The sequence below is a fragment of the Eulemur rufifrons genome, chromosome 8 (assembly GCF_041146395.1).
Source record: "Eulemur rufifrons isolate Redbay chromosome 8, OSU_ERuf_1, whole genome shotgun sequence".
In the NCBI taxonomy this organism is placed as follows: Eukaryota; Metazoa; Chordata; class Mammalia; order Primates; family Lemuridae; genus Eulemur; species Eulemur rufifrons.
Window position 1 is genome coordinate 41,895,034 of NC_090990.1, and position 27,238 is coordinate 41,922,271.

Consider the following 27,238-nt stretch of genomic DNA (forward strand, 5'->3'; position numbering starts at 1 on the left):
AAAGGAGGCTTTTGTCCTTCCTTATGTCCCTGCCTACCCTCTTCCTGGAAGCCCGTCCGGATTCCTGATTCCTGACACCCACAGCGAGAAACTTTCTCCCTCCTCTGATCTCCTCCAGGGCTCCCATTTGGCTCTGGTTCATGTGCCTGGTGGCTCCCAGACATGGTGTAGACCCAGAACCTCTTTCTGGAAAATCATTTAACAACTTTCAGAACAAAAAGAATTTTTGATTGACTTTTCTCCTCCTTTTTTTAGAAGAAAATCGAATCGAATCTTGTCTTCTGTCCCTACGAGGGAGAAAAGAAAACTGCCACTGTTCCGTATACTATGCTAGGTGCTTTAGATGACATTGCCTGCCATTGTCACAATAATCCTGTGAGGTGGACACCATCGTGCCCATTCTACAGATGAAGAAAAGGGTGAGCAGAGCTGGACAAAACCATGGCTAAAAAAGGCCATGTCACTTGCTCAAGGTAACAGAGAGTCAGGTTTACACACAGTAAGTTTGCCTCTGAGTCCACATTCAAACCACAGAACCACCCGGTTTCCTTGGGGGATTATTGCTTTGCACTGTCTTGGTTTTTGGAGAAGAGAAGCGAGTTGAGGGCACTACACTAAAGGACAACCTCTAGGGGACAATTGGAACTTCAGGCTCCTCTAATCCACCTGTCACACACTTTTATAAACGCCCACATCTGAAATGCAGGTGTACAGCTTTTGTAAGAGAGTAGCAGAATCTCCGACCCGGAGGGGGCTCTGTGAACTGACTCAGTACGTTCTCATAGTAAAGGTGACAGCCATTTTCTCTGTGCTCCGTCCCCTCAGGCCATCTCCAAGCAGAGAATGTATCCAACTGTTTTTGCAACTGTTTACTTTTCTGGCTTTCCACCCAAAATTTTGAGCTCTTTTTGTGGTCCCCAGGTGTTCACACGGGGTCTGGCACAAAACAGGTTCTCAGAAATGGGTGGACATGTGCATGGGTGAGTGAGTGAGGCAGGGAGGAAAGGGGAAAAACATCTGGTCCAGTGGTTCATTCCCCTTGGAAACAACAGTCTTGTTCCTGCAAGGGGTTTCCACAGACGATCTGTGGGTATGCCTTGCGGGTATACCAGACCCCAGGCTCTGGGATGCCAAACATGTGGAACAAAACCTCAATGACTAACAAGCACGGCCCGGAGAACACGGCTGTCAGAGTACAGCCACTTCCCTGTTTCCATGGCACCCAGCAAACCCTCTGACATATAAACAGTTCTCGTGGGACAGCACAGTAAAGAGTCAATAGGTAAAGAGGTCAGTAAAAATGCCGCAAAGATCTTCCCTCCACCACACAGACCCTTAATGATCTATAAAGTCAGTGATGACAAGACAAAAATAATTCCAATTGGAATGGAAAGGAGCATGGCCTGGGAACGTCAGAGTTTCATTCATTCATCAAATATTCATTGCATACTTACTGAGCATCAGGCATTGTTTTGGGAAGTGGGATACAGTAAGTAGTGAATCAAAAGACATAAAAACCCCTCCCCGCCCCAAGGAATTTACAAGTTAGTTGAGGGAAATAAACAAACAAGCAAATGAAAGTATGGTATGTCCCAGGGTGAGAAGTTGGCGGGAAAAGTAGCTGCAAAGGTGGCCAGACAGTATAGTATCAAAGGAGGGGGCTGTCATTTTAAACAGGGTGGTCAGGGAAGACTGCTTGGAAGAGTGACCTAAAGAAGGTGAGGTGGCAAGGTGCAGATTCCCGGGGGCACAGCAGCCAAGGAAAGGCCTGGACACAAACTGGCTGCTGCCTAATCTGAGTTGCAAAATGAGGAGCTGGGGCTCATGATCTCAAAGGTCTTTTCCACTCTCAAGGGTGCCCTCTGCTCCCTGCTTCCCACCAGCCACGCAAGCTGCGCTGAACTGAATGCCTGCACTTCTCCAGGTCACCATCCTCCCTTTCCCCTAAGCACATCTCCTCCATCCTCACGTGACTGACTCTACTGGGGGCCTTCCCTGGCTTCTGCCACCTTCCACTCCAGGTTAGCTTCGGGGGGCACAATTTTGAGTGTCTTTGATAACCTATATATACCCTTCTCCCTGCTGCACCATGTACCAGACTATTATCATCATCTGCTACTGCTCTAGACAGAATCCCCCAAGGGCTGTGACTATGCCTTACTAATCAACACATCTCCCGTCCTGCCCCGTGCCCACCCCTTATCTTGATGCGTTAAGAGTCACTCACTAAACATTTGCTGAATACTGGCTGAATGCACAAGTGAGTTCCTTGAGCAGATGTGCACAGGCCCACATCTGATTCATCTCAGTATCCCCAGAAGATAGCAGAGCACCTGGCACAACAGAGGAGACACCGGGTGTGCTACATGAATTGGTAACCTGTCCTGGTGTTGGCATTTTATCCGGACAACCACGTCATCCTCAGTCCCTGACCAGGGAGGTAGAGGGCCAATCCAGATGTGGTCCTCTGGGGTTGAGGCCAGGACTCAGAGGTAGAAAGCACAGTTTATGCTCATATATGCTGTGGGGTTTTTGTTGTTGTTGTTTAGAATTTGCATTAATCTCTAACGAGCCTAAACCTGATCCTTAAGCTTCTGTGCCCGGAGATATCAGTGTTTGGGGCCTGGTTTTCCAAGCTAAGCATTTTGCGAATGACTCCCAATATGGGGTGCCCTTCAAAGCCGTGTAGGCTCTAGAAGTGGCTGCCACCGAAAGTCCTGGAGCGTAGATGGCTGGTGCTTCGGGTCTGCCGCTCTCTTTGAACTCAATAGTAATGTGGCATAAGTTTGTCCCTGATGGTTTCTTATCTTTCTTTTCAGCACTTTGGGAAGTTCAGACTCCTTTCAAATAGAGCTGTGGAGATTGAGAGATAAACAGACAGCGTGTAATCCCACTCTTTCATTTGAGAGATGAGGAAAATGGGGTCCAGAAAGGAAAAGTGGCAACAACTCTGCCAAATAGACATGCTCGTTGCCATTTTACAGATGAGTAAACTGAGGCTCTAAAGCTAAGTGACCCACTCATGGTTCCATAGCCAGTAATGGACATGGCCAGATCTGATTCCACATCAGTCTGATTCTAAAGGCAAGAGGGGGCAATGCTATGGCCAGCTGGCTCCAGTGTGGTTCTCCCCAGCACTGGGGAAGCTGTGAATCACAGGCTGCGTGAACAAAAGCACAGGGTGCGGGGTTGGGGGTGGGTGGGCAGAAACTGTTCGCCAACTCCAGCACTTCCTGAAGCCCAACATAAAAGCACTGGGGGAGGGTCTAAGGGCTTCTTGGACGGGCTGCAGGATTTCCCACCTCCTCTGGCGGGAGCAGGGGTGTTCTTCAAACTTCCTTTAGAAAGTTTTGCAAATTGGACATTACAAGGGCTGGGATTTCACTGTAATATCACATAAAAACAATCCCTGGCAAAGAGCGCTGTTCGCATTTTTTTAGCTCTTATTTTCAGAGGTTGTTTTAGGGCAAGATAACCTTAGAGCTAAAAATAGAGCTCTCTGTGTGTGTGTGTATATATATATATATATATATATGTTGTATGTATATACATGTGGGTGTCTGCGAGCTGTGAATGTTGAATTCTGGGTGTGTGTCAGAGTCCCAAAGGTGTGGGTATGTGCGTGACAGGCTGGTGGCGTGGGGTGTAATAACATGCTTAGGAGATGAAGGATTAAGAAGGCTCTTCTTTTTCTCCCTCTCCCTTCCTTTCCTCTCTCTCTTTTTTCCTCCCTTCCTTTCAGCAACGTGAAGTCACTTTAATTTTTCCTCCCTCAGAGAGATGCAAACAAACCTTCAATCAAAATCTACTACTCACCCGTCACCCCGCAGAGGTTTCTGGCTGTAACCACAGCTGGTAGAGAGGTGATGGTGTGGTTGCAGGGGGCAGGGGACATCTCAATCATTAAAACAGAAGAAGAAAGGCAGGCCAAGTGACATTGAAATTAGGGCCAAGAGGTTAGATTCTTTAAGTTTATCCTGAAAAGGTTTGTTTTTGTTTTCATTTATTTGCGGTGCAGTACAATGAAGAGAACATATAACGATGTTCACATCATGAAGACTAGTGCCTTCAACTATCTCTTCCACCTCTTACTGACCGTAGAACTTTTATGACTTCGCTTTTAGATTTGGGTTTGTTTGTTTGTTTGCATTTGCAAATCAGATAATGAAAACACATCTCATCAGGTTACCGAGAGGCAAATGTTGTCACATGTTGTCACATAATCCAGACACAGTGCCCAGCACACAGAAGGCACCCAACATTCGCTAACATCCTCACCTCTTGGGCAGCTGTAAAGGATGCAGTGCACGGTGCTGGAGTCAAAATAATCCAGTATTTTTCTTTCAGAATAAAATGAAGGGACATGAAAGAAATGAACACATACCCAACTTCTCAAAGCACCTTTACAGAACACTGAAATTACATTTTTAAAATTGCTTCCAGCCCTGGGTAAAATATACACATGGAGCAGGAACCTAAATATCTTTGCTAAATTATTCTTTCTAAGAACAAAACAAAAATAACCACACACACACACACACAAAATGAAGAACGAAGGGAAGTGCTATTTATGAATAAATAAAATCCATGTTTAGTGTTTTCATAGGCTGGGCCCACCTTTCAGCTCTGCATCCTAGGCAACGGGAAGCCCAGAGGCCTCCAAACTTGGAAAAGGTTAGGAAAAAACCAAAACAAAACAACCTCTCTGTTGTTTTTTTCCAATTCCTAATTATGTTTTTTTAAATACGTTGAAATCAAAATGTTCTTTTTCCAAACAGCTTATGCTCCTCTGAGCTATGTCTGACCTCTGGGCACCTTCTCACTCTGAACTCCCATCAAAGCAGCTGAAAGCAGGAAGTGCCTTGGCAAACGGACCTCATGCAAGGGGAGAGGAAAGGCAGGGAAGCCCGTATTTAACTGACAAAGAAAAACAGACCAGCCCACCGTCTGCATGGCAGCTGGAGGGGAGCGGGCCCTTCACCCGCACTATCCAAGCATCTCTGGGAAATCAGAGCAGACACGGCCACGGGAAGGGCGACATGGCAGGCACACCATGGTTCCACCACTAGTTGACAATAAACATGCTGCTTAACCTCGCCGGGCCTTGGTCTCTGGATCTGAGAAATGGGGACACGAGGACATGGATTTCATATTTCACAGTGTTGTTATGAGGTCACATGTCCTCGTGAATGCACAAGTATTTTGAAAAACTCAAGATCACTCTAAGTAGTCAGGTAGTGATAATCCCTAAAGTCCTTTCATCAGGAGAATATGAAGGAAGACAGACACGGTGAACACTGCGAAACATTCGATCAGAAGGCTTGGATTTGAGCAACAGTTCTGGTGTACGTGTAAATTTTGGCAATTCGCTTGAATTCTCTGACCCGTGCTTAGTAATCTTTTCCCATAATAGAGATAATATTACTTATAAGGTTACCCCAAGAATCGAGTGAGTTCATGGGTTTTCAGAAAACAGTGCTTGTACCATCAAATGTTATACAAGTGTCTTTCTCACTTTATAATTTCAAAAAGGGGGCACAATCCTTATCAAGTAGCCATGGCAAATGCCATTTTTATTTGAAAAATGGGAAAATTCCTGGAAAGTAAAGCAACCTCTGCTAAGGCAGTGGCAGAGCTCAGAATGAAACCTAATTTTTCTAGCTAACTTTTTCAAGGATTTCACAGTGAAGTCTGTCCCTAACTAGTCTGAGGGCTATGAGATCAGCAGTTTAAGCTGGGGCTGGACCCCACTAGAATCAGAGGCAAGGTACTTACCACCAAATACAGCATAGTGTACATGGAGAAGGAGGCATGGCCAGAGAAGAAGGACTTCCTGCAAGAGCAAGAGAGGGCCATGAAAGGGCCATATTCACATCCCTGATACACACTTGTCCGTCTGTCTTCCCTCCCTAGACTGTAACCTTGAGAGCAGGCACTGTGTCTTGTTCATTTTTGCATCCGTGGTAGTGCTTTGGACACATGCCTGGAACATAGCAGGCACCCGTGAATTCATGAATAAACAAAAGAATGAATGAATGAACGGTCTTACCAATGCTATATCATAATTATTTATTTACATGTATCTCAATCATTTGACTGTGAGTTCCTCAAGAATTGGGACTATGCCTTACTCACCCACCTAGACCAGGGCCCCGCTAGTGAGTGCTCCCTGAACCGTACTGCACCAAAGGGGTGCCTGCTTTGGCCTCGGGGAGGTGTGTCTCACCTGGCTTCCTGGACTTTGCTGTCATCGCCTCTGCACCTGTAGTTCTGAATGTAGCCCTCGGAGCAGTTGATCTGGCTGAAATCAGGGTTGCAGACGCTCAAGAAGTGAGGACGCAGGCGCCCTATGGACACTTTGGCAATGTCTGTGAAAGACTGGCTGATGGCGCAGCCGAAGAGGAAGCAGCCCACCTGCTTATAGAGGGCGGCCACGTAGGGATTCTGGATCGTTGACCGGGACTTCTCCTTCAGGTAATAGATCCGGTAGAATTCCCCTGTGATGATCTGCAAGCAATCCGAGAGGGAAATTAGGCAGTATCAAGACTCATCATCAAAACGGATGCTGTGAAGGCTATCTAATGACATCGGGGAATATTCACTATTTAACTTCAGGTTATCATCCATAAAATGTCAATTTCTATTCAGGAAGTGCACAGACACAAATAGGCACAAGAGGAAAGATCAAAAGTTCTAAAATGATTGCTTTATTTTTTAAAGTCCTATATGGCCACATAAAACCTTTGTAACAGGAAAACTAGACAATGAAATATATCAAGATGTAGATTTTTTTTTTTAAAGAGAGCGACAAATAAGGACTTAGCTGTAGAAAAAAAATGTTAGGTGAAGAATCGTGAACATGGTTAAGGGTGGCCAGGATGTCTGGGGGTCGGACGAGTCTGAGCAAATCTTGGATTCTGGGATTTGGGGTTAAGAATCCCCAACAATGATCTGACCCTACTAAGTGCCTCAGCCGTCGTGCCAACATCGTGTCGTGGTGGGGGCTTCTGTGTGAAGGGGTGAACACACCACGGCCAAGTCCTGGAGAGCCCAGGCTCTGCCACCTCGCCGGTGTCCTTCAGCAATAACACAACCTCTCCAAGCTGCAACCTCCCTCTCCAGGAAAGGACGCCGCTCGCCTTGGCAGAGTTGTTGGTTGTAAATGCGATAACATGAACAGGAAATGACCTGGGTCATAGAAGTGATGCTTTTATTTTACGTTTTAGAAGTACGGTATGATGAGTGGAACACTAGTCTAAAAACTAAGGAACTTTTCGTACAACACCCTTCAGTGTTTGCGAGTTCCCTTAAGTCAGCTTGTGTTGTCCTCGTGGATCCTAAAGGACAGTGAGTGAGTCTTGACTTTCATACCGTGTCTACTACGTGATGCTTAGGGGAGATTTCTCACTACAAAACATTTTAAAAAGCTACCAATTATTGATTACCTACTGTATACCAGGCATTGCTTTTATATTCATTTCATGAAATCCTCCCAACAAACAAGAGATGGATACATTGAGCCTCAGAGAGGAAGTCCCTCGCCCGCAACTGCCTGGCTTTATGTTAAGACTGGGGGCCTGCTGGTGCTCTGCAAGGTCAATGTCTGTGATGTGTCTCTGCAGCAGAGGATCGATTCCACCTTGGTGATGTCCAACCACAGCCTGCTGCCCTTGTCTAAACTCCACAGCACAGCCCTGGCCACTTCCTGGTTGCAACCGCAGCCCGAGGACAGTGATGGTCAACTCATCACTCACCACAAAAGTCCCTTTCACACTTCCTCTTGGGGCAGGATGTGGAGCCACCCTTGCCCTTTCAGAGAGCAGAGAGCATGTTCACGACCACAAGGGAAGCAATAGACAGACATATCCGGACACTCCTTTGCAAAGGCTCCCGTTACTCTTTTCCAGTGGGGGAAGGCATCGAGGCACGGGGCCTGATCAAGGTCCCCGAGGGCTCCAAAGTCGGGGGAAGGACAGCCATGTAGGATGGAAACACCGGGATAAGCAGGTGCGGGAGTGAGAACACTACTACCACTGCCAACGTTTACACTGGGACTCTGTTTACAAATGCTTGATATCTGTAAGTGCTATGCTTTGTTTTCCCAGACCATATTGAGTATGAGTCTATATCACAGGGACGTGGTCAAAGGCCAGTCTAGCCAGCAACCTGGCTTAGCCAGTCCCTGAGAGAACAGAACTAATATCCGACCTTGCGTAGGTGCTCAGAGACTATTGGTTGGAGGAACAAATGAATGAAAGGGAGCAGGACAGTAGTCCTCTGACTATTGCAAAATTGGAAATATCCCCTAAACATTACCAAGAACTCTGATAACACGTTGTAGAGATTAAAACCTGAGAAGCATGGCAAGTCATTAATGAAAGGGGCCATTATACATGGAAGCAACTTAGGTCCAAATTAACTCACATCTAAAGATTAGACCCAGGTGTACTGACTCTCTGCCCAGCATTCTTTCCTGCATTCATGATCTAATTCCCCTCTTGAACCTGTTTATACTTTTACCCTATGTAACCTTTCAGGCAAACAAGTTCCAGATGTTTGATACCACAGCCATGTTCTTTTACACTTTCTTATTCTTCTTTATTTATAAATCATACTCATGTGACTTTATGTGCAGGCGGAAGAACACTGAACCAGGAGTCAAGTGGCCAGGGTTCGAGTCCCTGCTCACGGAGTGAATTGGGAATAAGTTGGTTCTTCGTTTGCAGAATGAATGCATTAGACTCCATGATTTATTACTTCATAATTGCAATGACATTTATTCTCGATTCTCCTGTGCTACTTCCACCACCAGCCTGCCAACCAGGCAAACGTAATAAGCAAGGACAGAGGAAAGTTACTCCCTGGAAGATGATACCACCTGCAAGGAGCAGAACCAAGGCCCCAGGCAAAATCCTTGCCCTTGGGTTGCTCCTGAGTTCCCTGAACCACAGATTAAGAAACAGGCTCAGCTTGAGCATCAGCACAATTTCCTGTTTGATGCTAAGATACAGAATGCCTGGGTTTCCACTGGAAATCTACATCTCTCGCACGAATTTACTGATTAATCTCAGATGAGTCACCTCTGCTTCTGTCACTTTAGAGAGAGAAAAGGGGGTTTATCACAATTCATGGACTCTTCAACTCTAACATCCCATCCTTCTAAAATTTCCATTTTCAGGGCCATGGTCTTAAGAGAATAAATTGCAAATTAAAATGCTTCTTCCTATCAGGGGAAGACAAAGAGGTGCGGAGAACATTTTATGGTACCTCAAATTCCTAATAATGCGAATAATGGCAGCCATCACTTACATTTCTTTTGCACTTTAGTTTCATTTCATCTTCTTTATGAAGAAGATATGTCCATTCTATAGCTGGAAATACTAAGGCTCTGGGAAGTGGTGACTTATGTGAAGATCTGACGCTAGTAAGTGACAGAGTTAATTAAGAATAAAGCCCAGGCCGGGCGCGGTGGCTCACGCCTGTAATCCTAGCACTCTGGGAGGCCGAGGTGGGCGGATCGTTTGAGCTCAGGAGTTCGAGACCAGCCTGAGCAAGAGCGAGACCCCACCTCTACTAAAAATAGAAAGAAATTATATGGACAGCTAAAAATATATATAGAAAAAATTAGCCGGGCATGGTGGCGCATGCCTGTAGTCCCAGCTACTCGGGAGGCTGAGACAGGAGGATAGCTTGAGCTCAGGAGTTTGAGGTTGCTGTGAGCTAGGCTGACGCCACGGCACTCACTCTAACCTGGGCAACAGAGTGAGACTCTGTCTCAAAAAAAAAAAAAAAAAAAAAAAAAGAATAAAGCCCAGGTATTCTGACTCTTACGTTCAAAGACCCACAGCAGACTCCACTGAGATAATTTTATTATTTCTGTATTTCCACTGTAGAATAGCAATTGCAGATTTTTAAGGAGAGGGCCAGGCTGAAGCCATTTAGCAGACACATGACTCCAGGACCACATGGCTTCTGGGGCAGCCCTGACAGATTTTGGAGTTAATGAGCAACAAATTATGTATTTTCTCTATCCCTTTGTACAGAAGGGTTGGGGAGTCGACAACACAGCCATAAATCATCATTATGAACCAGCCGGACTTGGCTTCTTGTAATCCTAACCCTTAAAAGGCCATTTAATGAAATTCGGGCTGTGAAAGGCAGCCGGAATACCTCACCTCCACAGAAGAGACGAAGGCTTAAATTGTTCTCCGACACGTTACACACCTAACTCTGGAGTCCCAGATTTACTGCTTTCGGACTTTATTCATTACTCACAATGTTTTTATTCCTGGGTAATAAAATAAGCTCTTCCCTCCCCCTCCCCCTACAAAGGCTCTGTCCCCAGCCCCAGACTCCCGCCCCTGGAGCCCTCATTTCTGCCTCAGTCAGCAAGGTTCTGATATGTAAATTTCACTGCTGAGAAAAATGCCTTCAGTGTTGATCCCTTTCTGCAGCAGCAAGCAATAGATTCTGGGGGCGATGGCAAGCTGCCAGGCAAGCAGAGGAGAATTCTCCCCTACCTGCCTTTTAAAGCATTTGGCACAGAATCTGGAAACTAATAAAATGGGAAAGCATTGCAATTAAGCTACAAGGGGACAGAAAGGGATCAGTCCTTGCCCGCGAATGGCTGCAGTTTGGAGGGAGGTTGTCTCCAACTGCAAGAAAGCTCCTCTTCTTGTCTTTCTGGTGAAAAAGAGCTCAACTGTCCACATATTTCCCTAAATATTAAACTGTTCTGGAGAGAAAAGATGAAAACACATTAGGATGGACTTTTGGGAAAGGACAGAGCAGGGGGTGGTGAAAGAAGCAGTAAAGGATAATCCTGTCTATTACCTTAGGCAAGTGACTCTACCTTTCTGGGCTTAGATGTACTCACCTATAAACTAAGATTAAGAATACCTACCTAGCAGGATTGCCAGGGAATTCAATAAGGTGATATGCCAAATGCCTCGCACCCATCAGGAGAGTGCTGCAAAAGTTAAATTCTTTTCTCTTTCCACAGGAGAAAGGGAAAAACAAAAACAAAAACTAAAGCATACTTTGTAGAGAGTATCTCTTCCAAAATATTTTCCAAAAAGAGGGCCTTAGAAGAGAACATTCCAAATGGAAGAGTTTGGAAAGTGCCACCCCCACCAAGGGAGAACCAGAAAATGTGTGGATAGATGATGTTGGTTTTGACCACTTTATCCAGGATGTCTTTTTCAGGGGAATAAAACAGAAGAGAAGTCTAAACCCAGTGCAGAAAGGACAACCCTGTTGTACTGTTCTGTGTTATTTTTAACATTCCACTCTATTATTTACAAATTATCCCAAGAAAAGTAATATTTTTGCACTTAGTGTCTCAATAATCCTTCTTTTAGAGACTGAGAACTCATCTTCTTCCCCTGCTAAGTCTGAAGGACAAACTTCCCTATATTCTGATCTGCTTTAGTAGTAATATTAGCACAGCATTTGACAGCTTACAAAGCACTTTCATACCCACCATGCTGTGTGCTTCTCACAACATACTATGAATTCCTAAATTGTTAGCAACACTTTACAAATGAGTATGGTGAAGGCCAGAGAGGCCAGTGAATCACCTTAGATCAAAAATTAGGCAGTGACAAGATTATCACTGAAGCCTGGACCTCCTCATCCTAATTCCCGTGCCTCTCCCGATGGCATCAAGCTGGCTTTTTCTTAGAAGTCCCAGCAGGCAGCAGTATCTACGCCTCCAGCAAGACAGGTGTATAGAGAATACCCAGTAAGGTCCTGTGATCTTGTAAGTCCTTGTACATCTAAGTCCTTGCTAGCCACAGAGGGCCAAGTTGTTCTTTCACATCTCAGTTATGTGGGTTGGTGAACTTCTTTCTGCCCAGAAAAGATTCATTCAACAAACATTTGATGATGTGGAATCATGAAGGGAGAATCATTTTTCTCAGTTTATGTCTCAGTCCCAAGGGAAAGGAAAAATGTAACGTACTTGAGTCCTGTTTCTAAGGATGGAGACTGAAGTATGGCTGTATTTTCTCTGGAGCTAAATGCTCCAACTACTGCAAAAAAGTACAGTATCTTTAGTGACTAGAAATAATTGATTAGAAAGTTAACCTTTGATTCTTCTCTCACCTGGGTATCTTTAGCTTCTTTTTTTTTTTTTTTTTTTTGAGACAGAGTCTCACTCTGTTGCCCGGGCTAGAGTGAGTGCCGTGGCGTCAGCCTAGCTCACAGCAACCTCAAACTCCTGGGCTTAAGCGATCCTACTGCCTCAGCCTCCCGAGTAGCTGGGACTACAGACATGTGCCACCATGCCCGGCTAATTTTTTGTATGTATATATTTTAGTTGTCCATATAATTTCTTTCTATTTTTTTTTAGTAGAGACGGGGTCTCGCTCTTGCTCAGGCTGGTCTCGAACTCCTGACCTCGAGCGATCCACCCGCCTCGGCCTCCCAGAGTGCTAGGATTACAGGCGTGAGCCACCGCGCCCGGCCTATCTTTAGCTTCTTATGCAGGAGATCAGTGCCTCATAGAAAAGGTAACGAGGACATAGATCTGTCCAAGGCCACCAGTGGAGTTTCTGGGCTTTATGGCTAAGTCAAAACTCCACTATCTATTAAACAGAATATGGACAGCAAAGAAGCCAGAGAGAGCCCACAGGAGCTATTTATGGTTGAAATCAGCAGTGGCCACCCTGTGCCCATAAGGCTTATGAAGAAGACAGTCTGAAGCATGAAGCATCATTATTTTCCCAAAAGTCAGGGACTCAGAGCCATGGGCCTCCTAGATGGCCAGCCCTGCCAGTCCATGCAAGAATCTCCTGGCTCTTTCTTCTACAGCATGGCCTACTGCCAAGCTCTTACTCCTTTTTGACGCTGAATTTCCTGGGCACCACCATGTTTTTCTTTCTGTTTCTAAACACTTTTCTCCTTCTTCTAGTGGTTGCTTATCTGGCTTCTACCCAATAAATGTGGTCTTCTTAGGGTTGTGTCCCTGGCGTTCTGCTGTGATCTCAGCTGCTTCGATAGCTTCAATGATTACCTCTCTGAAGATGACCCCCAAAAGGGCATATCTCTCTCTCTCTCTCCAGCCTACCTCTTAACCCATCAGCCCTATTCCAATCTTCTGTTAAATCTCCCAACTCAAAATCAAACTGATGTTATCAGTACACCAAACTAACCAAGTATAAGATCACACCCATTCCAACTCCTGCCCAAACTTCACTTCTCTTCCCTCTATTTCTACTCAAGATGCCACCAGGTATATAACTGCAGAGATGTGGAATCTTAGACCCCTTCCTGTGCCTGATCCCATTGTTCATCCTACTTTTGCAAGGTCTCTCACATCCATCTTTTTCTCTCTATTCCCCTTGCATGGTCACCACTGTGGTTCAGGCTCATCCTTACCTTGGTTAGGAAACTGACCAAGCCACCTTAAAATACTCTCATATTTCTCTAGCCAATTACTTGAAGTAAAAATTCTTTAGCATTGAACTGTTTATCCAGCCAAATAGGTCTGCTCTGCATTCCCTGAAGACCTTTCATTGTTTCAGAGTCTCTGCCATTGTTGAAGCAATCCCCTCTTCCCGCCTGGAAGGTGGGGATCTCTGATGAAAATCCCACCCATCCTTCAAAGCAGAGCTCAAGTGCCAACTAGTGTACTGGGTTAGAGTTTTAGCTCTTTCACTTATGAGTCTTAGACAACTGAGCTCTCTAAGCCTCAGTTTCCTTATCCATAAAAATGGGGATGACGACAGTACCAAAAGCAGGGTTGTTGTAATAATTAAATGAGATCCTCAGTGAATGATGAAGATCATGATGATGATAAAGACTTAGCCTATGACAATAGCCTTAAGTCATCTTCCTCTGAACTCCCAAGCTGTTTATTTATATCTCAGACGATCTACAGCTTTTGACACATTTTGTCCTTGAAGCTCTCACCTCCCTAGGACCTACCACCATGCACTACCCTGCCTCTCATCTTATTCTTAGACTAATTCTTTCCTCTCCTTGAGGGTCTAAGAGTGTAGTCAGCCTTATTCTTGTCTTGCATCCCCTCTAGGCCACAAGCTCCAAGGGCAAAATCTGTGGTTTGCACATCAGCTGATAGGCCGAGGTGCCTACCACAATGCCTGCTTCACCAAACATCTGCCTAAATACAGCAGGTGGTAGCCTTCTATGCAAACCACTGATGCACACTGTTGATCTCAGGCAGTTATCTGTCCAGTGGTTTAGCTGTTTTATCTTCCTCCATACATTTAGCTCTTCCAGCCCAGTAAGTAAAAGCTTTTATAGCTAACTAAATAGAGAGCACTCTGCTAGCACCCAGCACAGAGTGGGCCTTCCAGAAATGTCTGTTAAAGCACTTGGGCTTGAAAGCCAGACAGACCTGGGTTTCCATTCCTGCTCCCCATTCACCAAGCAGAGTAACTGCGGACTAGTCACTTCACCCTTGAAAGCCTCTGCATGCCCCTCCTTTGTAAAATGCAGTAGAGAAGAGGATTTAAGATCAGGCATATTCGTTTCCAGTCCATTAAATAGCTCATAAATGTCACCCGATTCTCCACCCCATCCCCAACACACACTGACTGACACAGCACGCATCTCTCAGTCCCCTGAGCATTACCGCTTGGAACATAGAATATTGTCACCTTCATGTTTTATATGTGTTTCAAATAGTCACGAATCCCTAAGAACTGTGCATAACTAAGGAAGAACTGCTGCTGTCCCGGGTGGTGGGGAAAGGGAACAAACCAGGTCCTGCCTACACAGTGCAATCTCAAAGCCTGTGTCTGTCAAGTCACAAATGATGCCCCTCCCGCCGTCCCCCTCCAGGGATAAGAAGGTCTCAGAAGAACTCTGTAGCCATCCGATCAGGGGACAGGACAACACAGTTGCAGGATTAATGTGGCTTCTCTCTGTTGGTGGTCTCAGTAATTGCACAGACGCAGTGGATTGTAAACTAGGGGACTGGGTCTCCCACTAACGCACCACTGGGCCAGCACAGCTTCACTTTTTTCAGAGTTGAAATCTCGACTAACCTTTAATGAGGAGGCAACGTTGGGGAACCTTGTTTTCTTGGCAGGCCTCTCGCAGATAAAGGGAGGTGGGGGATGGGGAGGAACTAATGAAGTCCAGATGTGGGCAAACTGAAGCTTGATACTGAATAAACAAGTCTTGGAGGTATAAGCGCTTCTTCTTGTCTCTCCAGCAAGAAATCTGCATGTGGTACAGAGTGTTCCCATGTGCCTCATGGAGCATATTTAAGATTTTAGGGAAGAAAATAGGACACTTTTCTCTGCTCCACAGATCCTTTGACATCTTCTGACCTAATGACCCCAATTTACAGCCTCTTCATGATTTTTACAGACTTATAGTGAGCACCAAGGTCTGTGCCTTGCACTAGCAATATCAGATCTAATCAGATCAGTCTCTTCCCTGTGCTGCTAACAAGGTAGCCAGGAAATAGACAATTAAATAGACACGACAATTCAGCACAGTAACTGCAAGGACAGAGGTGGGCCCGGGGTTCTCTAGGACCTTTGGAAGGTGGGGGAGGAGGCAGCCGAGGAATTCTTCCTGGAGAAGATGTCTGCTTGGTGTTTACTTAGTACCTACCATATGCCAGAGGAAAAGACCTGGCCTCCATCTTCCAGGAACCTATCATCTATCAGGGGAGACAAGCCCTGTACACAAATCACACCACAAGGCAGTATGCATTAAAGGTGCCATCTGCCTGCTCGAGATGGGGCAGCCACTGGCAGTTTAGTGACACAAGACAACATGCAGCTCATCCAGCTGGAGTTTACCACCATGTCCCTGGTACCTGACACACCACAGGTACCTGATAAGTCAGTGTGGAAGGCAGGCAGTAGGGCCATGACTTAAAAGGCCCCTGGAATCAGAGGACCCCTAGTCTTGCCCTGCCACTAATTAGTTATGGGAGAGTCACTTAATATCCTTGAGTCCCAGTTGACTTAGCTCTAACATTCAACCTCCCAGGATTACTACCAGGTGCAAATAAGAATGTACACATAAAGGCCGTTTTGTAAACTGTACATTACAGAAATAAAAAGGATAATTCTCACTGATCACACACATAGTATCACTTGATTTGACAACCAAAACAAGCCTATAGAGTTGGTGAACTATTGTCACCCATGTACAGAAAAGGAAAGTGTAGTTCAAGGGGCTCAGTGGCTTGCCTGAGGTTGAGGGACGAGTAACAGAATGAGTAAGCACAGAAGCTGGGGCATGAACCTAAGTCAGATAACAGCAAAGTCTGAGCTTTTTCTGTAGTTAGGAATATCATTACAGAAGTCAGATTCCAGCAGGGGGTGGGAGAAAAAGGAGCATTTTTATGGCTAGAGGGAGAGGGGAATTCACCCGTGATTCACCCGTGTGTCAATTCCTAGATATTAAGAATCTACATAAACTGCTTTCGGGGTCCGACCAAGACAACTACTAAGCCCATGTTTTTTTAAAAAGAATACTGAACATTTTTTCCCTATTAAAATATTTGCCCATAATACTCTTCCCAGTAGAGCGCAAGGCAAAACTGAGAGGAGGCGAGATAGGAGATGATATTTTACTGTTTGCTCCTAATCTCACTGCTGCTAGAGTCATTAAGCCTTTGCAAGGCAGGGATAGGAACCATTGCTTTGTGGATTTGGAAGGAATTCCTATTATGCTATAATTCCAGAATCTGAGATACATCTGAAAAAGAGGTCAAAATGACTAGGTTTTTCCATATCTCCTGCCATGGAAAGGTGTCTGCTTTCTCCATAACTTCTGAGGATTTGCATCTCTAAACCACTCTGGTCTCCTGCATTGCCATCCCATTCCTTTGTTGTGGGGGCCGTGCGAACGGCAGCCAGGGCATCGCATCAGCCAAGGCTGCTCTTGCTTTTTTAAACAAACCTGACATTCGACAGGAGAAGGCCCAGCACAGCAAGTAGCAGGATGATTCGATTTCCAGTTCTGTGCCCCTCCACCCTCCGAGACTGTCACTCATGCACTCTGATCCGAAGCAGATCCTGGATGGAGCCAGCCAGGCCCTTACAGCCAGTCAGGACGGGAGAGTGTGAAATGTGTTGTTGTTGTTGTTGTCTTTTCATTTAAGCTGTATAGCTTTTCCAGAATTGAGTATAACAAAGCGAATGATTCCCTTTGCCACCAAGGTCTCTGCTGTTCCTTTTTTCTGTGAGTACTCGTGGTAGCTGTGGCAGGTAGGCAGGCTGGTAGACTTCCTTAGGAGCCCACATTTCACGTGTGCCTCCAGCTGCAGTTCAAGGACAGCTGGATCAGGAGGTAAAAGTACTATCGCAAAGAGGAGTGAGAGTCAGGAGACCTGGGTTCTGCTGTGTAACTATTAATACAAGGGCAGAGTGGGAGACGTCTAACCAAAGGCTGGAGTTCCTTTCCTGACTCCATTTTTACCAGATACAACCTCTGGCTAAGTCACTTCACCACTTTCTGACTGTTTACTCATTTATAACAGAAATAGTTAACATCTATTGAGTATACTATTAATATAGGTGCCAGGCACTGAGTTACTTTATATACATTAGCTCATTTAATTCTCAAAACCTTAGTAAGTAGATGTACTATCTCCATTTAACAGATGAATTTACTGAGGCTCAATGAGGTTAATTAACTTGTCACACATTCTACAGCAGAGAAGTTCAGATGGGAACCAAAGTATTTGCCTTTAACTCCATGCTCAGCTGAAAACCACAAGAATACCTAGCTCTTGGGGTTTCTTCAAAGGTGTAATACATGAACATAGTTCACGTGTTTCTCTGGCACACAGTAGCACTTGACAAAAGATAACAATTATTGCAGTAATTTCTTGGCCGATGTGTCTGTGCACTATAAGATAGCACTATTTAAAAACCTATTTTGCTGACATTGTAAGGAACGGGGAAGCAACACTGCTAGACATCCTATAAACAAGGCCCCAGCACATGACTGTTTCAAGGAAACCTGGGAGGTCAGGAAGCATTGTAATTAAAACATCAACATGACATGAGGAAGGGGGCAAGACACAACTAAGCTCTCCAAAGCAGATTTTTCTTTAAAATGCTGGTATCCCTCGAGGAGAAGATTAGCCTTGGCAAGCAGCAGGGCAAGAGCTGCTGACCTGGAGGTTTGCTTGGAGAAGGAAGGACGGGAAGGAACGCATGGATCCCAAAGAAGCTACTTTAGCATTTTTCTTTGCCCATCCTGGAGTCAGGTCAGAAACCAGAACCACTCCCATCTAAAAGAATCTGCACATTCCAGCTAGCCCACTGCTACAGAGAGCATTGCCAGCAATTATCGCACGGATTTGATTCTTCCAGCAATCCCCTTGAGGGAATCCAAACACCATTCCCGTTTTACAGATGAGGAAAATGAGGGTTGGAGAAACCAGTGATTTTCCTGGTTCACGGACTCTCTGAAGAGTGTCTCTTTCCACAGCACTGTGACTGTTAGCCGCCCACTAGCCAGGAATAAGGCCACGGAGAGAGCGAGAAAAGCACGTGACATTCACGTCCTGTGCTGCTCTTATCTCACCACACTCCTGGGTTTACAGGCCTCCCTCAAAGCATTCAATTAACTGATCCTCCAACCGTCAAAAACACCTGTTCAAACCTTAGCATAAGATACCGTGCAATTATTTGCCTTCCATGACAAACGCCTTTTTCAGGGAAAGCCATTCTTCCTAGAGAACCCAATCCCACAACTGTCAATTTGGAGCAAATAGCAAAATTAGACCTTTCATTTTTCAGTTTTTGAACACAAAGATCCTTAGTCCACCTTGAAGAAACTACTACGGTTGCCAAATGGACTGTTTTTCTTTTAAAGGTTGGAAAGAATTCTACTAGCCTCCCTTCCCCCTCCCCAAATTCAAGCTGTTGATTGTATGCCTGGTTTACGATGTTATTAAAAAACAAAGAGGGGTCTCAAAGTTTACAACCAACCCCTAGTACGGGCAAGTCAAAAGGAAAACTTCATGAAATGCGGTTCATGTAACATCAGCAGCTTACATTTGATCCAGAGTAGGCCAGACAAGCTAACCGCCTATCCCCCTGAGCAGTTCTTTTGGGTAGGTTAGCCATCCTGAAAGGTAAATCTGAAAGATGGAAAGAGATCTTTGAAATAAGCCAGGCACAGGCTTGAACCCCAATTTTTACTAGCTGTGGACTTGCAGCATGTCATTTAACTCCTTTGGGATTCCGATTCTCTCTCTGTACAATGGGGATAATAGCACTTATTTCATATTTAAATATCCTTAATATTAACACTTTCCTTCTTGGCTTTTAACACAGGCCAAAGATAAGTTTCTAGGCTACGCTCAACAGAAGGGTGACTCAAGGACCTAAGATGAGAATTTATGACCCTGGTGGGCATGATATCTATCCCTATCACCCACATGGTGGGGATTTAAGAGCAAAAAACAAACTTAGAAAATACTGGAGGTGTGGAAAAGATAGCTGTGAGAATGTCTAACTCACAAACTATAAGAATGGATTTCAATTATCCTCTCCTTCCTCTTCCTTATGTGGACACATCTAAAACAGGGTGTTGACCTTCCACGTAGGGCCCAGGTAGGCCATACTCCAATTCCCATGAGGCTACCATTGCTCACAATAACTCTGGTCCTTGTCAAAGTCCATGGCACACTTTTGCACTATCCTCAGTGAGGATCTTACCCTTTGAGGAAAGACCTGGACATGTAAATCTAGACTTTACACCTGCATATGAGTAATCTGCTCAGCGATTCAGAGGTTGCAAATTATTTTAATATTTGTGATCTAATATTTTGCGCCTTATTGCAATGCTGTAAAGCACAATGATAATCCTTGGTTGTATACAATGTGTGAGTGAGGGCCATGGTCTAGAACCTATTTCTCTGGATTCCACGTCCTATTTACCTTGGCAGCACAGCCAAGGGAACTAAACAGTATGCCAGAGAATACCAGTGGCGTTATCACTATTACACCAGCACAGCAATGGTGTGGAGAAAACACAGAAAATGCCTGCGGAAGCTGACAAAGTATTTCCCCCTCTCTGGGGTTCAGCTTTATAGCACAGTGGCTCAGAGCTCCAACTCTGGGGTAAGAGACCACCCGGTCCAATCTCAACTCTACAACTTATTAACCACATGATCTTGGGCAAATTACTTTTACTCTGTGGATCTCCATTTCTTAATTTATAGAATAAAGATAAGAATATCTTCACTTCATTGGATTGTTGTGAGGATAATGCATGTGAAATATTTGAGAACGGGGCTTAGCATGTATATACATTTCACAGGAAATGTTGGCGTTTAGTAATACAATTAGCTGCATGAAATAAATAGTATTAATCAAATGAAATTCTACTTGGTACCTGTCTCTGTTGGCTCAGACGTTCTACAATATTATAATCCAGGAGGAAGTCAGACAGGATTGACCGCGGCAGCGTCTGGACACTTACCGCGAGGATGGCGATGACGATCCCCACAGCGCAGAGCACAGCGTCATTTATTGTCTCGCCAGTTTTCAGCGGGTACTTGATGCTCTCATCGTTGCAGTAAAACCCTCGGTGGTAAGGCTTGATGGTGCTCGTCTCGATGATGAGGAAGGGTAGGCTCGCTGGTCAAGGTGGAACCAGGGCATATACCAGCAAAAAAGATAAGGGAAGAGAAACTGTCAATGCAAGGAAGCCAAAGAGTGGCAACCTACAGCAAAGACCACCCCAAATAACCCTGATGGTGGCATTAATTCCTTTCATCTGTAGCGATCTACAGTCTACAGAGCTCCCAGTACGCAATTCGCATCCCCTTTCCCCTTTTCGTCACCCCTAAGGAGAGAGTGGCATTGTTCTCTTCTGCCCAGGAGCTCAGAGGGAGGCAGTGGAAGAGCCAGAGCAGAGGTTTTCCCTCTGTTCTACAATACTCTGCTGAAAATTAAAGCCTCATTCAAATAATTACTCATATAGCCCCAAATCTAATGATATCCCATTATGCCTCCAAAGGCATTCATTTTAAGGTCTTAATCATCTCCCCTTTGAGAAGTGCATCCTAAGGCTATGCTGCACAGCCTCAGAGTCAGATAACCTGGATTTGAATCTAGATCCACCACTTCCCAGTGGCGTGGCCTCTGGTCCCCACACTCCATCTCCCTGAGCCTCACTGTCCCCACAAGTAAAATGAGTTGTGGTGATGGCTAAATGAGATCACAGTAGCTGGCACATAGTAGCTGCTCAATGAATGCCATTTCAAGCCTTTTCTTTCACTGTTCAAAGAGTTAACAAGACTGAGCAGAGCTGAGCTCAGCCCTGCTGCCTGCAGACCTGGACAGGAGCCCGGGGGCAGCCGGGAGCACCGGGCAGCTCTTGCAGCTGCTGCCAGTTATCACCGGCCAGCTCAGATGCCATGTCTCAAAGGTCATGGCGAATGGAGCCCATCACCTGCCAGGAAAAGTCCACAGAACCCTGAGGCAAAAGTGAAGGCCCACAATAACTCTTGTTTGGACACTCCAACAGCCTCCTAATCAGTGTCATAGCCTCCTGGCCTCCCACCTATATGCACCAGTTTGCTTCCTGAAGGGCCCCTTCCCATGAGCATCCCACTGCCTTGTTAAAGCCTCTTCAAAGACTCCCCATTGCACAGGGTAAGATAAAGTCTCTAAGTTTAGCTTTAGAAGTTTCCACGACCTGGACATTTCTCCAGCGTCACGCTCTGCTGCTCCCTGCACTCACCCTCCGAGAAGACAGCACACAGAGACTCAGTGCTGGTTCGTGCTAGTCACTTAAACAGAATCACCCCTTGCTCCCCTGCTACCCAAGAGCAACACCAAGCTCTAATGCCACTTCGCAAAGTAAAAGGACTAGGACTTTGACTGAATTTCAGGACCAGAAAAGACCACAAAAAAACACCTTGGTAGTAACAGCCACCACTGACTGTGCACTCACAACGTGTTAGGTACTTTACATCCATTTTTGCATTGAAGCATCATTTAAGCACCACCATCACCCATCTTCAAGTGAGAGAACAGAGACTCAGAGTATTTCGCTCATTCAGGGCCTCTTAGTCCACCCTCCAAATGCCTAAATCCCCAATTTAACTTTGCAAATTGGTTTCATCCAAATGTGAATTTCATTAGCTGAAAAATTCCGAGATAAGCGGTTGCTTAAAAGATAAAATTCCATTTTCATGTTTTTCCAAAAGAACTAAAGTCACATCATGTTGCTCAAAGCCCCAGACCGCCTCTAAAAAGAATGTACCATGAACTCCACAATTTTTCAATTACTTCGGTCCAGACTGGCAGCGATAAAAATGCTCACTTTCTAAAAAGTGTATTTATGTATCACTGTGCATACACACATGGATTTATTTGGTTTTATTCTTCAGATTTATTTGAATTCTACGGCTATTTATTTTGTGACCCCTAACTGCTTCCTGCTAGAACAACAATTTACTTTATCAAATGCATACTGGTGCTTTGAAAAGAAAGAACAGCAACACACCACGGTATTGTGCCTGACCTTCTCAAAGTAAACACAGAGGGGCCCTGGAAAGGCATTTGCCATTAGGTTTTGAAACCTCGTCTCTGCAATGGAGGAGGGGGGCTGGGGTAGGCAGTGGATGAATGTTCTGGCTTGGAAATGACAAGGGCAGTCAGCTGATCTTTTGGGGCTGGGGCCCTGGGAGAGATATCACATGGGCCCGAACCATCTTTGTGCCACTGCCTAAACCTTTTGAAATGTGACCAAGTTGGCTATCAGAAGTAGCTGAGAAGCCAGCAGTATGATATTAATAGTCTGCTTTTAAAGCTCCACGTATCACGGTAAAAAAGTTCAGCTGCAGCCTCTGTGGTGCCTAGGAGCCAAAGCGTTGCTAATAAACTCAGGAAGGGAACAGATCCCAAGTTCCGCACATTTGTGCTACACTCTCAGGCCCTTAGCGTCTCCTTTTAATAGTGCTCACATGATAGGCCTGTAAAACATATGTTTCTATGGACAATAAAGCACATATAAAAGAGCGTTGGAGTTAGACAGAACTGGGTTAATGATCTTAACACTGCTCCTTACTACTGGAGTAAGTTATTTCACATCTCCAAAGCGCTTTTTCTCATCCGTTCAATGGGAAGAATGAAATCTAACTTTGAGATTTGGGGATGATATTATAAGTTGATGTATTCACTCATTCGTTTATGCAACAAAAATTTATCAAGTCTTTTTTTTTTTTTTTTTTGAGACAGAGTCTCACTTTGTTGCCCAGGCTAGAGTGAGTGCCGTGGCGTCAGCCTAGCTCACAGCAACCTCAAACTCCTGGGCTCAAGCGATCCTCCTGCCTCAGCCTCCCGAGTAGCTGGGACTACAGGCATGCGCCACTATGCCCGGCTAATTTTTCTATATATATATTTTTAGTTGTCCATATAATTTTTTTCTATTTTTAGTAGAGACGGGGTCTCGCTCTTGCTCAGGCTGGTCTCGAACTCCTGACCTTGAGCGATCCACCCGCCTCGGCCTCCCAGAGTGCTAGGATTACAGGCGTGAGCCACTGCGCCCGGCCTCAAGTCTTAACTATATATATCAAGCACAAGGAATACAGAGGTGACCCAGATCCTGCCCTCAGGGAGCTTACGATCCATTAGGGGAGGACACATAGACTCAGAATCAGTCCAGGAAGTTTCAGGTGGAAGAAAGTCGAGGCAACAGCATTGGGTAATGTCAGCACAGAGTCTGGGGCCCACTGTGGGCACTCAATAAATGTGAAAAGGGAGAAGGGGGAAAAAAAGGTCCCCCAGAGATGGCTAGGGAAGAAAATCTGTCTGGTCAGTTCTTTGCCCTCCCTCAAACTGGGAACAGTCCCAGTCCTTTTTCTTCCTTCTTTGCCTATGGCATGGGGAGGGTTTCCAGTTCTGATTGTGTGGATGATGACCGCAAACAGACAAGAACTTGGAGCTGAATATGTCCTGTTTATTTTCTTGAAAAGGCATGGAGATGGCATTTAGAAAACCCAGCGCCTTTTTCTTTCTCCCCTACAAACTTGCAGTATTATTGTGGGTGATGCCAATCAAATCTTGCCTTTGATCCAGGAAGAGAGTAACCACAGATGCCCTGCAGTTGATGGAAAAAGCACAAACATTCCCCCAACTGGGCAGCTAGTCCTTGAGAGACATAATACCATGCCTTGCCTCTCCAGGACACAGAAAACAGGATGTTCTTCTCCAAAGCAGAGTCTCCATTTCCAAGACTGGCACCATCTTTAATAGCACCCACTACAGTCCCTTATCATTTCATTTCAAGAAAATTCCCAGTGCCAGGCAATGGGATTCTAGAGGTGAATACATCATAGTAATTGCCCTCAAGAAGTTCATAGTGTTGTAAGAAAGTCACAAAAATAAGTGCACTAAAATAGCTAGTGTGATGACTGATGTATGTGTAGAGTACCATGAGGGCACAAAAGGCTGCTCTACTAGTGACACCAAAGGTATCCCACAGGGAGTGGGAGGTTTGAGTTGACCTTTATATATGAAGAGAGGTTTCTGAAGCCCCAGGGCTAAATACACTTATGAAAAATCTGCAGTTTACGGATTCCAGTACCGGCAGTCACAAAACTGATAGCTGTTATAAGAATACAGTTTTAAACTTTGCTACAGAGCTAGAAGAGATATACAAGTAGATAATGAAGGGAAGAAAGGGAAAATAGCACAGAGAATAGTATTAATAACAGGTAACATTTACTAAACAACTATTCTACACATAAACTGTTGAGGATCCCCACATAAACTATGCCGGCTGACAGCTCGGGCTCCTACTCTGGTCTAGGTGCTAACTAGGCTACTGAGACGAAGGAGGCTGTTCCAACCTTCAGTGGCCCAAAGGCTAATAGGAGAAACAGCCATTGAAAACTAACATGTTAAGCCATCCTAAGGTTCAAAGAGATTAAAGTGACTTACTAGAGTCACTCTGCAAGGAAGTGATGGAGCTGGACAGATTTCAAATGATCTTGGGTGCTTTCAAGAGTAAATGAGTCACTTAAAACAGAGAATGAAGCACCTTTGAGTGTTAATAAATTAGCTGATGCTCAGCAAATCTCATGGCTTCTGAAGACAAAAAGGCACTGTTCGAAATAGTCAAGGCAACAGCACTGACTAATGTACACTGAACCTTCACTATGTACCACACACGTGCTAGGTATCTAATTTAATCAAAACTCTGAAGCCAATATCCTGAAATTTAGGTTTATCCACAATAAAAGGTACCTTACGAGATTTTTTGCAAAGCAGGACAAAAAAAAAAAAAAAAATCTGGTGAGAGACCCAGACCCAGACTCAAGCATTTCTCCTTTTAATCAAGGATCAATTAACTTTCTATACCTTCAGGGACTTCCTGGGATATGTAGGCTGCAGAGGAGGTGAAACACGAACTCACGGACAAACACTCAATGAGCAGAAAATCAAAGTGTGAAGAAAGGCCCTGTGTTGGGTTCAGGCCTTTGAAACTTCTCCGGCTTTGAAAAACTAACACTTGGGCAGGTTGGGTGGTTTGGGGGTGGGGTGTACAAAAACACAGGCTAGGTTTTCGTGGCCCACCCATTGATAAAGTCATGTGGGAAGTGTTACTGAAGTGACCCAGCCCCAAAGCCCTGCTCCCTGCAGCCACAGCTTCACCTTTGCACAAAATTAAAGACAGCCTCCTCCTCTCAAAGTGCTTTCCAGAATGCCCTGGGTGAGGGTGGGAAGACAGTGGGGGGTTTGGGAGGTGAAGGAGAAATCGTAGCACTTTTGCCTGACCAAAATCAGAGCACTGGGGAGGGGCTTCCCATCCCCCCCATATACAAAGTCCTTCAAGTGCTGTTCCAGGGTTGTCCAATTTCCCACTTACACCGATCTGTAGTTACCTTAAAATGATCAAAGTCCAGGATCTGTGAGAGTAATAATTAAGCTAACATCTGCAAAAAGCCTGCACACCTACCCACAACATAATACTGGATATACAATACTTGTGTAGGCATCGTTATAGCATAATTGCTCAAATCAGGCAGCTGTTAGGACTGACCGAGACTTTACACATCTTACCTACAGTACAGAGTTACGAGTAGGTGCTGTTCTACTCATTTCACAAATGAAAAAACTGGGGATCAGAAAGGTTAAGCAGTTAACCTAAAAGGCAGAGCTGAAAAATGGTCCCAATTTGAACCAGATATTAGAAATACATATTGAAGACCCTGGACTTCTACTTTCAAGAAGTTTAGGCCTGGCGAGGTGGCTCATGCCTGTAATCTTAGCACTCTGGGAGGCTGAGGCAGGAGGATCTCTTGAGGTCAGAAGTTTGAGACCAGCCTGAGTAAGAGTGAGACCTCATTTCTACTAAAAATAGAAAAATTGGCCAGGCATCTTGGCAAGAGCCTATAGTCCCAGCTACTTGGGAGGCTGAGGCAGGAGGATTGCCCGAGCTCAGGAGTTTGAGGTTGCAGTGAGCTACAATGACGCCACTGCACTCTACATAGGGTAACAGAGCAACACTCTGTCTCAAAAAAAAAAAAAAAAGCTGAGCATTTATCTAATCTCCATAATAGCTGTGAAAAGTTATGGGTTATTATTTTCATTAGTGCCCAACAGAAAATGGAGGCAGAAAGTTTTATAACTTGTCCAAGATCCCCAAGCGAGTAAATTGGTCCCTGGGTTTTGAACCCAGGTCTGTCTGTCTTTTGGCCCATGTTTTCTTACTCTGTGGCCTGACCCTCCCCTTCTTTATAAATGTATTCCCTGTTAAAATATGACCAACTGATTTTTTTTTTTTTAATCACTGAAGGCCAGAATGGTCAACCCAACTACTACTTAGAGGTTCAAAATACAAATATTTATGTTGCTTATAAGTGACAGGGCTTCTATTTAAAGTAATTAATTGCTACTGGTCTTAGAAGTGTGCAAACTTTCTTTGGTTTACGATATTTGTCCAGATTTTTAGACTGGACACAATCCAGATGAGACAAAACTAAGTTTACTATGAAGGCGTTTTTCCACCTTTGAAACAGGCTGCCATGAAAAACACTTGCTGTTGGCTGGTGTGAGCATGCAATATTCTGGGTCTAGAGGTCTTCCTTGACAAATGCTCCTTCTTCAGTACTGGAAAGTTCAGGCCCTTTCGTCACAAAAAGAAGACTGTCGGAACCCAAAGCAACTACTGGTAGTAATGAAGAAATTGATGGCAGATTTAGTCCTGGTGCTTGGGTTTCCTGACCCCAAGTCCAAGGTCTTTAGTTCAATTTGACAAACAAGTGTGGACA

At 44.9% G+C, this 27,238-nt stretch overlaps 1 protein-coding gene across 1 annotated transcript in view; it reads right to left on the minus strand.

Moving 5' to 3' along the window:
* The window catches only part of PLPP3 (phospholipid phosphatase 3), an 80,470-nt gene that overhangs the window by 19,053 nt on the left and 34,179 nt on the right, over positions 1–27,238 (minus strand). Inside the window, exons 2-4 of the mRNA XM_069480053.1 lie at positions 20,434–20,591; positions 6,227–6,507; positions 5,776–5,833 (exon numbers count right to left, since the gene is read on the minus strand). Coding sequence (XP_069336154.1) covers positions 5,776–5,833; positions 6,227–6,507; positions 20,434–20,591 — 497 coding nt within the window. The remainder of the gene's footprint in view (positions 1–5,775; positions 5,834–6,226; positions 6,508–20,433; positions 20,592–27,238) is intronic.